The 14,207-nt window shown below is 46.2% G+C and overlaps 1 protein-coding gene across 3 annotated transcripts in view; it reads right to left on the reverse strand.

The window, feature by feature from the left end:
• Positions 1-14,207, reverse strand: part of LOC138721114 (USP6 N-terminal-like protein) — a 62,848-nt gene that overhangs the window by 13,316 nt on the left and 35,325 nt on the right. For 2 of the 3 annotated variants that reach the window (XM_069857813.1, XM_069857811.1), the window contains 5 exons: positions 13,952-14,025; positions 13,366-13,451; positions 12,520-12,559; positions 11,724-11,804; positions 2,868-2,975 (listed from right to left, as the gene is read on the reverse strand). In XM_069857813.1, coding sequence (XP_069713914.1) covers positions 2,868-2,975; positions 11,724-11,804; positions 12,520-12,559; positions 13,366-13,451; positions 13,952-14,017 — 381 coding nt within the window. In that variant the 5' untranslated portion in view covers positions 14,018-14,025. The other variant, XM_069857814.1, reaches the window with a different exon arrangement.

The following is a 14,207-nucleotide window of genomic DNA, read 5'->3' on the forward strand; positions in this document are numbered from 1 at the left end:
GGAACATCAAAAGGTCAGTAGCACCCAAATGTGTCCATTACAGCCTATGCTCATGGTAGTCACAGAATCTGGGAAATACTGACTCCAACTTTGAAAGCAGCTGAACAGAAGAACAACAGTGCAGAGGTTATTTTGAATTATTGCCTGCACAAGACAAGGGAGGATAAAAGTGACAAGAGAACTAAGATCTGATAAACAGCATAATTTTTCTGCTGTAAGTCCTGTGATGTCTGCATACTATGGCTCCTTGTCCTCCTCTGCCGGCTTGATAGACTACCTGAGACAAGATTCATATGCTCCAAGTCACTTTAGTTAAAATTTCCCTGCTAAATGCCCTCATCTACCCTGCCAGAACAACAAAGAAATTGCCCAAAGACTGTAAAAAAAACCAAACCAAAACAAAACTACTTTGTTTTTCATAAAATCACTGCACCTGAATAGCAGGTAGGTTGCACAGCACTTTGTCACTTCCATGCACCCAGGAGGCTTTATTAATTCTGCAGATGGTAAACAAGAAGCCTAGGACAGGTTTTTCTCTGTTTTTTCCCCCAAGTCACCTAGAGGCTCCACAGATGCTCTGTCAAGCTCACTAGCTCTGTAAGCTCTGCAAGCTGGCAGCAGAGCAGAGGCTGGGAAGCAGGAGGTCCCATCCCAGAGTCCTTTTACAAAGCCAGGATGCCCCATGGTCAGCACATTTCTCCTGCCAGCTGCTCAGCTCTCCTCAAGCCCTCTTGGTGGTGGCTAAAAAAGCCCAGGGAGCATCACACCCTCACTGAAACTAAGTGTGGCACGTCCCATGGTAGCCTCTGGGCTCCTGCAGCTTCAGGGACAACTGATCTGCCACGGCCTTGAGGAAGACTTGGAGACTTGTGTCGAGGACAGCCAGGATAAGATAAAGCATTCTGGAGACAACCGGACCAAGTTTTTTAACTCCAGAGGCAATACAGACAGAGAGAGAAAGGTATCACGCCTGGCTGGAAAAGTACCAACCCTGCCAGCCCAAGCACAGAGGACGACCCTTTACAGAGGGTGCAATGGGTTTAAAAAAGATAAATCACTTATCACATTCCAGGTGGAATGCTCAAAACTCAAGGCGTATGCAAAAGCCAGGCTTTTGTGCCATGGTTCATGCCCCAAGGAGAAACAGAGTGGCCTTGGGACCAGCTCCTCCAGGACACAGGGGTGGGACAGAGGCTTGGTCCCTTCTTGAAAGCAAAACCCCTCATCCAGGACTTGCACTGGGCTTCTTCTGAAGGAAATGAGAGGAGAGCTAATTACTGGCAGCAGGTGGCACCAAAGAAGAGGAGGATTAACATGAGCTCCTAGAGCGTTTGCATCCAGCAAAGTCTATTAGCCCTGAAGCTCCTGTTTATCACAGATCCCTCTGGAGAACAGCTAAAGTTGTGACTTTCATTTGTTTGGATTACTTCCCTGCTTGCTCAAAGAAGGGAGCGTGATAAGAATCTGCATACTGAGAGAGCTTTGTTATTTCTGTTCATTGCTGTGACCCCAGCCCATCTTCCCTAAGCCCCCGCACGTGATTCCACCCCAGTGGCATATTGCTATTAACATCTACGCTTGACTAACTACAAGAAGTGGTAGCATCATCCTGCTTAATAGGAAGGGATTTTTAGAAACACCTGCTGGAGGCAGCACTCAAACTCCTGCCTCCAAAATGTAACCGTCTACTTTCTCCACAACACCCTGATCCTTGCCTTGGTAAATGATGCAAGCTAAATCATCATATAACTTTGGAAACTAAGTTAATTATCAGCCAAGGACTTCTACACACTACCTACGTGAAGAGGCAGTGTAAATGAGCCAAGACACCTGAAATAAAAAATAACAAAATACAGCAAGCCCTGTAATTCAGGTTCTTTTCAATGCATGCTACAGAAATTGCCTATTTTATACCAAGGAATCCAAGCCTGCAGCATGCAGTGCTTTGGTAAAAAGCAAAGCAAGACATGCTTTTCTACTATCTGCAGAGAAACTAAGTGATTTTTAACAGGAAAAAAAAAATATGATTTTTAATAGAAAATTTCAAGAGAGTTATAGAAAGATTGAATATGGAAGATAAAAGAAGCCACTTCAATCCAAGCTCTTCCAATGCTGCTAGACAACTTCCAGCTGCACATCTAAGATGTAAGCCAGGACCCTGCCCTCAGAAATCTTCCCACCTAAGCTTTCAAGACCTGCCCTCACCACACCCTGAATTGTGTTTTTCAACTAAGGACCCACTGTTGGCTGGTTTAAGGCTTCTGACCTTGCTGCACATTTCAAAATGCTCCAAGTGACATTTTTAAGCACGCTGAGAGGTTTTGGGTACCCTGATCCAGCACCTACCCACTTCAGGTACTCATGGCCGCTCCACATCACTCCAGAGAGATCAAGGAACTGCAAGAGGTACCTTTGCTAAGCTTCCATTTTCTCTTCCCTACATCTTTCCCTAAGGAAACAGCATCTTTGCTCGTGGCTTCCAGCAGAATAAACAGAAGCATTGTATTAGGGAAATCAGTTGGCTAATCGCTAAGAGGCCCCAGCCTATATGCATGGATAAAGAGTTTATCCCCTTTGCATTTTCTATTCTCACTAATTTCAAGCCTTTCCTTCTTAGAGGTTGCAGCAGCTCATGGACAGGATTGGTCCCCATCACCAGCACACATGGTAGGGTGCTCGGTACACCATTACCCTACAAGGGAGGATGCAAAGGCTGGGTGTGTCCTCACCTTCCCTTAAGGCATCCCTGTAGGAACCCTGGCCATATGGGTGGAGATGGAGACACCTGACCCAGTCAATGAAGCCCCACCAAACAGCCTCCCCAACACCTTTTCCCCCGCATTGTCTTTGCCAGGAAGAGCATGTACCTCGTATTTTCCTTCATTCTCCTTCTTCATCTTCTCAACATCCAGCAGAAGCGACCAGACCTGGCCTCGCACCTGAAGTGGGATCCCTTTGTACACTCGCCGGCACATCTATGGGGAGGGAAACGTGTGCAAGGTTAGCTTGTCCTCCTGGCAGTAGAACATATTTGCTCCATCGTTTGCTGCTGCAGACCACCGGCCATATAAGCAGCGCCCCAGCTGATCACTTATCTGCTGCACTGGTGGAGAGTGGACATCTCCAATCTGATGGATGAGTTACGCACCCGCTTCCACCAAAGACACCTACTCAGTAAAAATCAAGCCTTACTAGATGAGCTGGTTATGGACCATCTCCTTTACACGTGGAGACATCCCAGATGCTTCACAGCAGTCAGACAGCATGTATGCCAGCCTGTCCTTGGACTCCTCTCTAAGGATCAGATGTAGCACCCTTGGCTTTGAAGCCTTTGATCTGATCTGGTGTGGCTGTTGTCACCTGGTTCCTCAGGGACTGGGAGAAAAATACACTTCCCCTTGGAAAGGAGATCCCTTACTGTGAGAGCCATAGGGATGTGTCCACAGCAACTCTCGTGGTTTGACAAGCAGCAAGAGACTGTAGGGTAGAATCATAGAACAGTTTGGCTTGGAAGGGACCTTAAAGATCATCTCGTTCCAATCCCCCTGCCATAGGCAGGGACACCTCCCACGAGATCAGGCTGCCCAAGACCCCATCCAACCTGGCCTTGAACACCTCCAGGGATGGGGCATCCACAGCTTCCCTGGGCAACCTGTGCCAGTGTCTCACCACTCTCATGCTGAAGAAATTCCTCCTTATATCAAGCCTAAATCTGCCCCTCTCCAGTTTATACCCGTTCCCCCTCATCCTATCACCACAAGCCTTTATGAATAGTCCCTCTCCAGCTTTCCTGTAGCCCCTTTCAGGTACTGGAAGTTTGCTATAAGATCTCCTCAGAGCCTTCACTTCTCCAGGCTGAATAACCCCAAATCTCTCAGCCTGTCCTTGCATGGGAAGTGTTCCAGCCCTCTGATCATCTTCGTAGCCCTCCTCTGGACCCGTCTCAACAGCTCCATATCCTTCTTACGCTGAGGATTCCAGAACTGGAATAGTACTACAGATGAGGTCTCGCAAAAGAGGAATAGAGGGGCAGAATCACCTCCCTTTGCTGGCCACGCTTCTTTTGATGCAGCCCAGGATATGGTTGGCCTTCTGGGCTGTGAGCGCATATTGCCGGCTCATGTCAAGCTTCTCATCAACCAGCACCCCTAAGTCCTTCTCTGCAGGGCAACTCTTAATCATATCATCCCCCATCCTGTACTGAAATCAGGGATTGCCCTGACCCAGGTGTAGGATCTTGCACTTGGCCTTGTTGAACCTCATGAGGTTCTCACAAGCCCACTTCTCCAGCCTGTCCAGGTCCCTCTGGATGACATCCTGTCCTTCCGTTGTGGCAACTGCACCATTCAGCTTGGTGTGATCACTGGGTACACTAAGGGCTCTTCCTTGAGGGTACTCGTCAAGTAAGGAAGGGGACTGGGGACAAAGATGGCATGTGTCCTCCCTCCTGGCTCCACATGTTCACTTTATCTCACAGGTGTCTCTCCCCTTTCTTCCCGTCATAAAGCCCTCCCTCTCTAAAAAGACCATTAAACTAAATGGAAAACAAAACAAAACAAAAAAGCTTTTGTTCCATCCCTGACTTCTCCCATTAAAAGAAAAAGTTTCATTAAAAAGTAAAAGGCCTCATTTCTGAATATTTTGCTCCTTTTCATTCATCCCACCTGTGAAATGCATTGCAGCTGAAGAGTTGGGTTATGCTGAAGGATCTGCTGCATTTGTCCAGGCTCCAGCCATGGTGCAGATTTACATTGTAGCATGATGATCCCTCAGCATCCTGCAATTCCTTGGGAGGGGACAAAGGCGCTGGATTCCCAGTCATGGGAATGAATTGGGGCTGAGCAGGGCAGTGCCCAACAACACAATCAACTGGAGCTACCAGCATCTGACCTCCTTCAAAATTCCTGCTCTCCTTTCATAGCTGTTCTGCTTCACACATTTCAAACTGATGCAAGAGAAAAGCTGCAATTCATGGAGCAGCATCAAGACCCTAGCAGAAGGTCTTCTGCTTGTGGTCCTGCCGCGTAGCCCTTGCATCACTTACACCAAACCAAGCATCTACTCCTGTTACCTTTCCATTCTGATGTGTCTTGCATCAACTTCTGGCTTGACTTTTTAATGCCAGCCTTTGTACAAGGTTATAAAGAACAAAATCAAGGCACTGAGTTGGCAACCCACCTGGGCTCACAGCTACCAAGAGCACAGACCCATGCTCCTCATTTCATTACCTTTTGAATGGCAGCAATGTTCCAACTGAGTGCAAAACACAGCAATGATGGCTCCTGTCCCGAAGAGCCAGTACGAGATGAGACAGGAAACAGGGTTCAAGTAGACAGGCTATGGGACAGCAAAGAAATACCACTATCCGAGACAAAGTAAACATATAAAACAGCTATTCAATAAATGCCAACCACCACACATAGTACTAGAAGAGCTAGATGCATGTTAGAACACTTTTCTATCTCATTATGGTAAACATTTCAGTATTTCTGCTAACACAGGAAATGTCTGTGCAACATATCCTGATTCTGTAAATGTAATGGACATTCAACATATAAAACCACATTCCCAGCACCTGACAAACACTTGCTCTGCCCCAGATGTTGCTTAGCAACAGCTCTGAAAGTGCAAAGCATAGCCATGACCATACTCCATAGAAATCTTTCCAAGACCCTGCCCTCCTCTCTGTAGCCACCAATTGAAAGCTGCCCCCTAAAAAGCATCTCACTACCAAGATGCACCCACATAAGGCCACCATCCTATTCAACAGCATCCTGCATTTTAAGTGGGACATCACTAATTCACAGTCTGCAGCCCAAGGGAAGCCAACCCTGCCCATCCTCACATGAGAAGGTGTTTCTGGAGGACAGCAAACCTTCACACCATGCTGACCAGCTTTACCCCATGGCTGATAGATCAAGGAGCCAAAGAAGAGATTCCCACTTCTCAAGAGTCATTAAATTAGGACAAAAAAAGTGCAATGGATCAGCAGACACAAAGCAATGTGTTTAGATGAGCCACGTCCCTCAAGTGATACTGATAAGGCACCCACAAAAGCCTAGCTCCTGCAAACACTTGCAACCTCATGAAGCAAAAGCTGACATAGGATCAAGAAACTGGAGTATGTACCAATTCAGTTAAAATCACCAGTTCAGAAGGAATTTATTTCCAAGGGATTAGACTGAGAGCTGCTGAGGTAGAAAATGATGCTCAGCTTCATGCAAAGAAAATAATTTTGTTTTGAATTACCAGAGCTGGTATTATACTTTAATAAGTGCAACCATCACTGGCATATAGTAAATATCTCTAATTATTTTCTCTGCAAGACAGTGGCAGGAATAGAGGAGTTACAAAACATGGTGAGATGGAACTGAACAGAAACGCCTCCCTGTTATTTAGCCAAGGGTTTTTCTCCTCCCACCACCTTCAGATGTGAAAGTAGTGGGACTCCAGGTGTGGAAAAACAGCTGTGGAAAAACATGGCGGAAAAACAAGCAATTGTCCTTCATTGCTTCCTCCAACTTGAAGGAAAAGAGGGAAAATACAATTAAAAGCAGCATTTAGGCTGGGATGAACTGACGGAAAGAAGGCAGCAGGTGACGGCAACTCCTGCTCCATATGAGAAGAAGAAACAACCCTCAAGATCACCATCTCCTCTTCTCTCTTATAAACCACTCAGCCCTTATGGATAGGAAGAGAGCACCTAGGTCATGCCCCATGCTGACTGACAGACAGAACAACACACAGGAGGAAGAACTGACAGTATTCCATTTCACAAGTGGAGATGCTGGTGGTCAAAGCAATAGCTCAAGGTGCTGTTTAGAATGGCTATGTCGGAGCCAAGGACTCAACTCACAGTGTTTAAAACTTCCTCCGAGTTTTGCCATAGGACCATCTTCCCTCTCTCTACTTTAACACATAAAGCTTGCGGCACAGACATCTCTGTCACCCCATCTCCATCTTTCCCCTCACATGTACATTCTTTCCAGTAGATAGGATGAGGAAGACTATAGAACTACAGACCTGAGCTCTATCTTCTTGCATGAGAGATCTCCTCTGATAAGTACCCAACCAAGTGCTTCAGGTCTTTAATTAGAGGGGTGGACTCAATGCCTTAAAATACAGGACATCTTTTTGCAGTAGTTAAGACACTGAAGTTAAAAGTGGTTTGGGAGGGGTGGGTTGGGTTTTTAAAGCAGAATATACATATTTCAGCCCACTTTCACATTTTGAAGCCTATCACTGTTAACTTCTCAAACACGTACATGGTCCACTCAGGATAGTCTGTAGGAGTAATGCCCAAATTTTGAGCGTGCACGGCAATTTCACTTTAAAACCTATCCTTATACTCACCGCATGACTCCAACACCCTGAACACCCTGAACTGGGGGACATTCCTCCTTCCACAGTGTGGAGAGGAAGGAATCCTTCACTTGCTCCAGCAGTGATGTCCCAGGGGAGCTAGGCTGTGAAAACCTTGAGCTGGAGTGGTGGGTGAAGCCACCATCATGACCACCACCACCCCGGAGAAGAGAACTTCTTTTCTGCACCACAAAGCTGGCTGATTGATGATGTGGCTGTGCAAGACACTTGGCAGTATGGACTTCGCTGTGAATGGTTTTCTTTCTGTATGGATAATGGTTGCTCCAAACTCAGCTGTTGTCCCTGCAGCTGGAGCCTTGGCTGTGCCATATGGGGGGACAGCAGGTCTGTGGCAGTTTCAGCAGTAAAGCACAGGCAAATTGAAAACGTAAAGCTGATGAGTTGTGGGTGGGCATTTATAATTATTACCAAAGCAGCCTTTGGAAGAGAAAAGAATGCTATCTGCCTTTCCAAAATGGCAAAATCCAGAAGCAGACGTCACCCTGCATCACACAGGCACAACCTCCTTTCTTTTCCATGGCATTTGTTGGCAGGAGACCTGACTTCAGCCAACCCTGCCATCTTTATGGCTCTCCCCAGCATTAGCAGATTATTTGCTCTTGGAAGTCTGTGTCAGTCCATACAGAGCCCTGATTCAATCCTTAACTGCTTTGCTGGCATGCACTGGATTAAGCACCCTGCACTCCTGTGACCTTAGCAGAGACAAAGCTACCTCTATGCACAAAGACAGGCTTTGCCTACAAAACAGACATCTCTGGCTGAAGACTTCCCTCTCTAAAGGTCCCATCCCACATGGCCAGGAGCAAGAAGCAGCCTGCAAACAACACAGAGGTCATGTCCTCTTTCAAGGACTGATACTTCTGGCTAAAATCCACTTATTTCAGGGCTACGATGAATAAATTATCCAGCTATGGAGTGCATGTAGAACAGTCTCTTTTTTCTCTGCAAAACTGTGCTGACATAACTGTGCATATTCTTACATGGCACCAACCATTTCCTAACTTCCCAAGCAGAGTCACATTAGGATTAAAACTCAGGTTTAAAATGGTAGTGAAGAGGACACACACCACCTGAACCTCCCTGTGCTGAACCCTGAATTACACAATATCACAGTTCTTTGCATGCGTGATACGCCTTAACACTGCAAAGCAGTGTGGTCCTTGTATAGACTTCTTTATTTTCATACCCTTTCCTTGTGGAAGTACAGCCAGAAAAAGGTACCACTGCATCAGTCTAACCCAATCTACATGTGGAATTGTGCTGGTGTCACTTTTCGTTGATATTGCTACTGAAATTAAATCACATTGCTAAAAAATGTGTCTAGAACAGAGATAAGAGACAGATCTGATGTGATGATGAGCACAAGGAACCACAGGGGCATCACTTTAATTAAGATAATCCTATTTGTTGCTCATCCTGAAACAGGTTGTGCTAGGAATGTTTTAAGGCATAGCCAGACCTGGGCTAGGGACTGCAAAAGGCTGTCATTTGGAGGGTTTTTTTCCAGCCTTATTTCTTATAATTTGTGACAGCCACAAAACCCATACTGTAATCAGAAGCTCATATGGATGCACACTGGCAGCAGGTGAAGGAACAGAAAGCAAAATATGCTACACTAGCAATGGCTCACGCTAGAGGTCTGAAAAAGCTGCTTTCTTGCCCACTGAAGGGTGACAAGTGGTTGCTTTGGGGCCAGTGCCCTGGATGAGTACACAATCTCCCTCCTCCTGCTGAGATTTCCCAACACAGAAGCTGAGGCAACAACCTAAGCCCCCAGTCAGGTGCTAAGATGCTGCAAAACGTGACAGCCTGCTTGATAAGCCAAGAGGTCCTCTTCAAGCACTTCATAGGGTCAGCTGTCTGCCAACTCCATCACAGGAAAACTGGGACTCAGAAGTTTGGCCCTGATGTCCAGAAAGTCTCAGCCTGGAAAATATGACATGTTTCTGTATCACTTGAGCAGAGTCAAAGTCAGGGCAGCTTCCCTGTAAAACTGCCTGTGGTTCATGCAACAAAATTTTTTTCCCTGTAACAAAGCACAGTCTATCAAACTGAACATCAAAGGCAAGGCTCCTGTCTTCAGTAAGAGGCTTTTTTTCACAGATGACATCCTAGTCTTTATTAAAATAACACAGAGCTGCTGTCTTGTGACGCTCAGGTTTCCATCACATCAGAAAAGTGCCAAAAAGAAGCTTGAAGGAAATGTGCAATGCAGATGTGACAGCCAGAGTGCTAAGAGAGAGAACCAAGCCAACCCACTCCACTACAGAAAAATCAGAATAAGGGCTTGTCACCTTCACTTTAGCTAGAAAAACAATCCTAACCATCTGAAGAGGATGACTGTGATCCCAGCATAAGGTCCTTGAAACCTGAGCTGCATCCAGCCAGGTTTTGGAGATTCCAGCAGGAACCTCCAAGCAGCCTCCACACTCCCAGCACAAGAGCATGGGGTTGCACATCCAGCTGAATAATACAATCTAATTTTTTGTTTTTACAATGCACTTTCTTTGTGCCTCTCAGGGTCTTCGTCTTCGTACTTAACACTGCGTGGCTGCTCTGATGCACAGACTTTCCTGCCTGCACTTGCACTGGTGCAAGGCAGCGAGGTGTTTGGCTGGATGGAACTGAAACCAAAATTCCTTTCTACTCCTCAGGGTCACCACACTGCTCCTTTTCCTGCTTGGGGCCAAGCGCCACCCTCGTTTGCTGGGAGCGGGGATGCCTATTTCCAGTCCCCCAGCACAGGGACAATGCCATGTCTGTCCCCAAGAGTCATCACCCATTTACAGGCTGCTATGAATAGCATCATTTATTCCATTACAAGAGCTCTGTGATCTTATGACTCAAAGACCCTCAAAACCTGCTTGCCAGTCTAGCCCCTCACCAACCAGCAGACCCGAGCAACATTGTCTGCAGTGTGCTTAACACAGCTGCTAATTATCAAGGTAAATCCAAAAGACAGATGGGAGTCATTACTGCTCCACACACACCTCCACGAGCATCCTGTCTGTCCCAACCAGCTGACCCAGGGAAGCCAAGGTGAGCTAAAAACATTCATTATATCCATCTCAAACATCCTTCAGGATCTCAAGGAATTCCACGCACTATACTGGAATTTAGTGTTTTACCCACAAGACCACAAAACAATTAGTGCTAACTTCTAATTAGAAAAAACAAAGCCACAGGAGAGCCTCCATTTGTGCCCGTAGAGCAGCACCAATGAACGAAATAATTAGAACCACCCTGAAGAAAACAGAAGACTTATAAAACCCCAAGCACATCTCCACACCTTCCTTGCTGTAACGGAGATAAGATTTTGGGTTTTGGTTTTTTTTTTTTTTTTAAAGAGGACAAGACTATAGCTATTTTTTGTCTGGGTGAACCTGACATCACTCTGGATGGCCAGGTCAGGGGATGCTCTGCTCAATCTTCGCCTGCAGCTATGCAGATATCCTCTGAACATCCTTTTAACCCAAGCTCAAGTTTCTCCCAAGGTCTGTTAGCAGGAGCTAGAAGAAATACAGCCAAACACCCTTCTCCTGCAAATAAGGAGGCTGTATGGCAACAAGGTGACAATGGGCTTCAGCTCTCTTGTGTGCAGAGTGCTGTAAGCATAGCAGGTCAGGCATGATGCTCCTCTGCTTACACAGCAATGGTCCTGTCATTAGGTTCAAAGGAGGTTGTTTAAAAAGTTATGTAATAGGAACATATTACAAATATTATTTATTAAAAACACCTCAGTTTTGCAGTTGCATTTGGTGCAGAGTTAATTTTGAACACCAAAGCCAAGACACAAGGTCAGCGTCTCCATCCTTGATTTCCACAGATGGCTGCATACAATCTAATGCCTAAGCACCTGAAGGGCATCTCACAGGTACAGCTAGGAGCAAAATATAAAATCTAGGTGGTGTCCTAGAACAATAACTCTCCCTCCAGAAAGAATTAAGAGGAACATCAGCTGGGCCGTATCAGTGACATTTCCCATGCCAGTCCCAGGTGGTGGAGAAGCGACCTGTGGCATGGAACATCCTCTGCTCTCACAGCAGAGATCTAGCTGGACACACAAATATCACTGCTGTGCTCCTACTTGCACAGGGAAACAGTCAGAACTGCTGTGTTAGCAGTTCTAGTCCAAATTATGAGAGTCAGAACAGGATTTTTCCCTCAACTGGTAACCCAGCAACTTCAAGGGAAGATTTAAAATACTAAAGACTAATGGGTAGAATTAGGCAATATTTTCCAGTGGTCTACGGTTTCTCTATCAAGTTTTTGAAAGCCTGACTCATTGGAAAGATGCACTGTTCCCATTCCTCTGCACGCACTCTTTTTTTCCTCCTTACCTTGTCACTGTTCCTGTATTTGCCCCACTTCCTCAGCATCTTTAGCCACTTGTCCACACGTTCGATTTCCTGCTGTTTTTGCTGGTACAATAGGGATAAAGACAAGACAAGTTTAAGAAAAAGAGCCCCAGGAGGTACTCCTGAAAACACAAAACTTCCTCCTTTTTAGACTTAAATGTCTAAGCAAAGACCTCATCCTGAGGATGGAAATAACCCCCAGGTGCTTACAGGAACTGGTAATTAAAGCAGCATTGGTGAAAACAGTGGAACACCCAGGCTTAACATAGAGAAAGCATTTTCAAAACTAGTATTCCATCACAACAAAAACCTTTGCAGGTTCAGTCAGCCTCAAATCATATCATTCCATCAGATTAACAGAAATGAGATGCTATGTAGTCCCAGTAAGCAGGGTCCTAACAAAGGACACGTTCCCAGCTCAGGGGAGATGACGATGGAGATGATGATTACCTACAAACTCCACTGCTTTCCCCTGCACGTGCAATCCCTTTTTCAAGCTGCAGCCACTGCACACTGTGTCAAAGTAGAGGGAAAAGTCCAAAATTGCTTTAAAAGGTGCAATTTCAGTGCATCGTGGAAGAGGGGAGGTGTCTGACCCAGCAAAATAAACAGCCGGGCATTGTGCAGAGTTCCCACCTCTGCATGAGTAGCAGTGACCAGTGGGCGCTGGATGCCTGCTTTGCTCTTGCTTGCACATTTGTTTCCTCAAAAACCATCCCCTCCTCAGTTGGTGTGATAAGGATCTGATACCCATGATGACAGAGCTGGCAACTCTCACCTTCTCCTCCAAGGCTGTGCAGGTCGGCAGCTCCTGCTCACTGGAAAAGCAAGGCATCACCAGTTACTCCAAGGACAAGAAAGGGTGCAGAGGAGTACAGGGTGTTTGCAGCTCAGGGACCACCTCAGACACTCGAGGAGATCTGGTTTGGAGTCTTCCTGCCTTTCCTATAGCTGTCCCCAATGAGGAACAGGTAGAGGAAGCACCAGCCAGAACCCCACCACCCAATGGAAGCTGCTGGGGGGTAATCAAGCACTGGACATCGCTGGAAATCCTGGGCATAAAGTTTCTCTTCAATACACACATGATCAAGGATTTCTGGACAGCAATTGCTTCAAACCCTGCTCCTGCACACAAACACCTAACATTATAACTTTTTGTTTGGATTTGGAATAAAAATATTTCTTTTAAGTATTCTTCCCAGGCACAGGGTGTGTATCTAATTCGTCTGCACCTCGCTTAAGATGGGGATTTCCTAAGGGAACCAAGAACAATCAGATAGCTTGTCTCATCTCTTCTTCCTCCCTGACTCATTAGGTGCAAATGCAACATTAGACGTTAGCATTAGGAGCCTCTCCCTCTGTGACACACTGCAGGCCTTCACAGGGGCACAGAAGCACCAGCCTACATCCTTTGACACCAGGCTTTGTGGTGGGGAACCATTTTTAAGCCTTACTTTGCAGCATATTCAAAGCATCAAAGTGTATGAGCATGTGTGGTTGAGGGAGGAGACACATTTGTAGAGTAGCTTATAGGAAAGATGCTGGGTCTGCCATGCTCAGTGCAGATGGATGGTCTGCACAGACACATGGGTCAGGGAAGATAGGAGAGGGCAGGACGACTTACTGCAGGAATCCAAAGCGGTCTGTAACTTTATACAGTGTGAAATTGGCATCTTCCCATGGGTCAATCTGAGCTCCTTCCTGCCTGCCCTGAAAGCAGAAAGGACACCCATGAGTCAGCCTCGGCATGAGGAATGCCCCAGTGCCCACAGTCCACCCTCCAGTGCCCACATCTCTCCTTCCCTGTACTCTAGAAGGAGCACAAAACCTGTTCTACAGAGGCAAAATCACAGGCATGAAAAAAATGCACAATTTCAGCCTATCCAACATCCCTGGTGTGCCTCTACCACAGGCTGGGAAGGGCTGTACATCAGAGAAATGAGTGCTGTCAAGCATAAGTCATTGTGGTGTTAACGGAGCCTTTTGGTATCTGTGCTGAGCATACACAGGACCCACAAAAATTCTGGGGATGTGGTGAGAGGAGATATGCAGGCAGAAGCCAGTAGGGAGAGCAGGCATCAAGCCTAATGGCTTAGGGGTTACTGGGGCAATGCCTGCAAGGAGGCAAAAGCTCTTATTTGAAGCATTCCCTATCAATTAAACAGCTTCGGCCTTAGCCAGCATGTTGGGGAGAAACACGAGGTTGGTACCTTCTCATACTTGGCAACGATCTCTGCTTTTTCCTGGGCTATTAAAGACTCTATATCTTTCTTCATGTCAAAAGCTGTAAGGCAAAAAAAATAAAAAAGGGAGAGGGGAAAGAGAAATGTTAATGTGCACACAACATGGGAAATATTTTAGGAAAGTGCTAATAGGAAAAACCTTTGCTGACAACTTTAGCTTCCAGTTGTATCCCATAGCTAAAATTAGGCTGAGGCTCAAAAGTCCCAGTACAAAGTGTGCAAG

Source organism: Phaenicophaeus curvirostris, chromosome 5 (assembly GCF_032191515.1).
Source record: "Phaenicophaeus curvirostris isolate KB17595 chromosome 5, BPBGC_Pcur_1.0, whole genome shotgun sequence".
NCBI classification, from domain to species: Eukaryota; Metazoa; Chordata; class Aves; order Cuculiformes; family Cuculidae; genus Phaenicophaeus; species Phaenicophaeus curvirostris.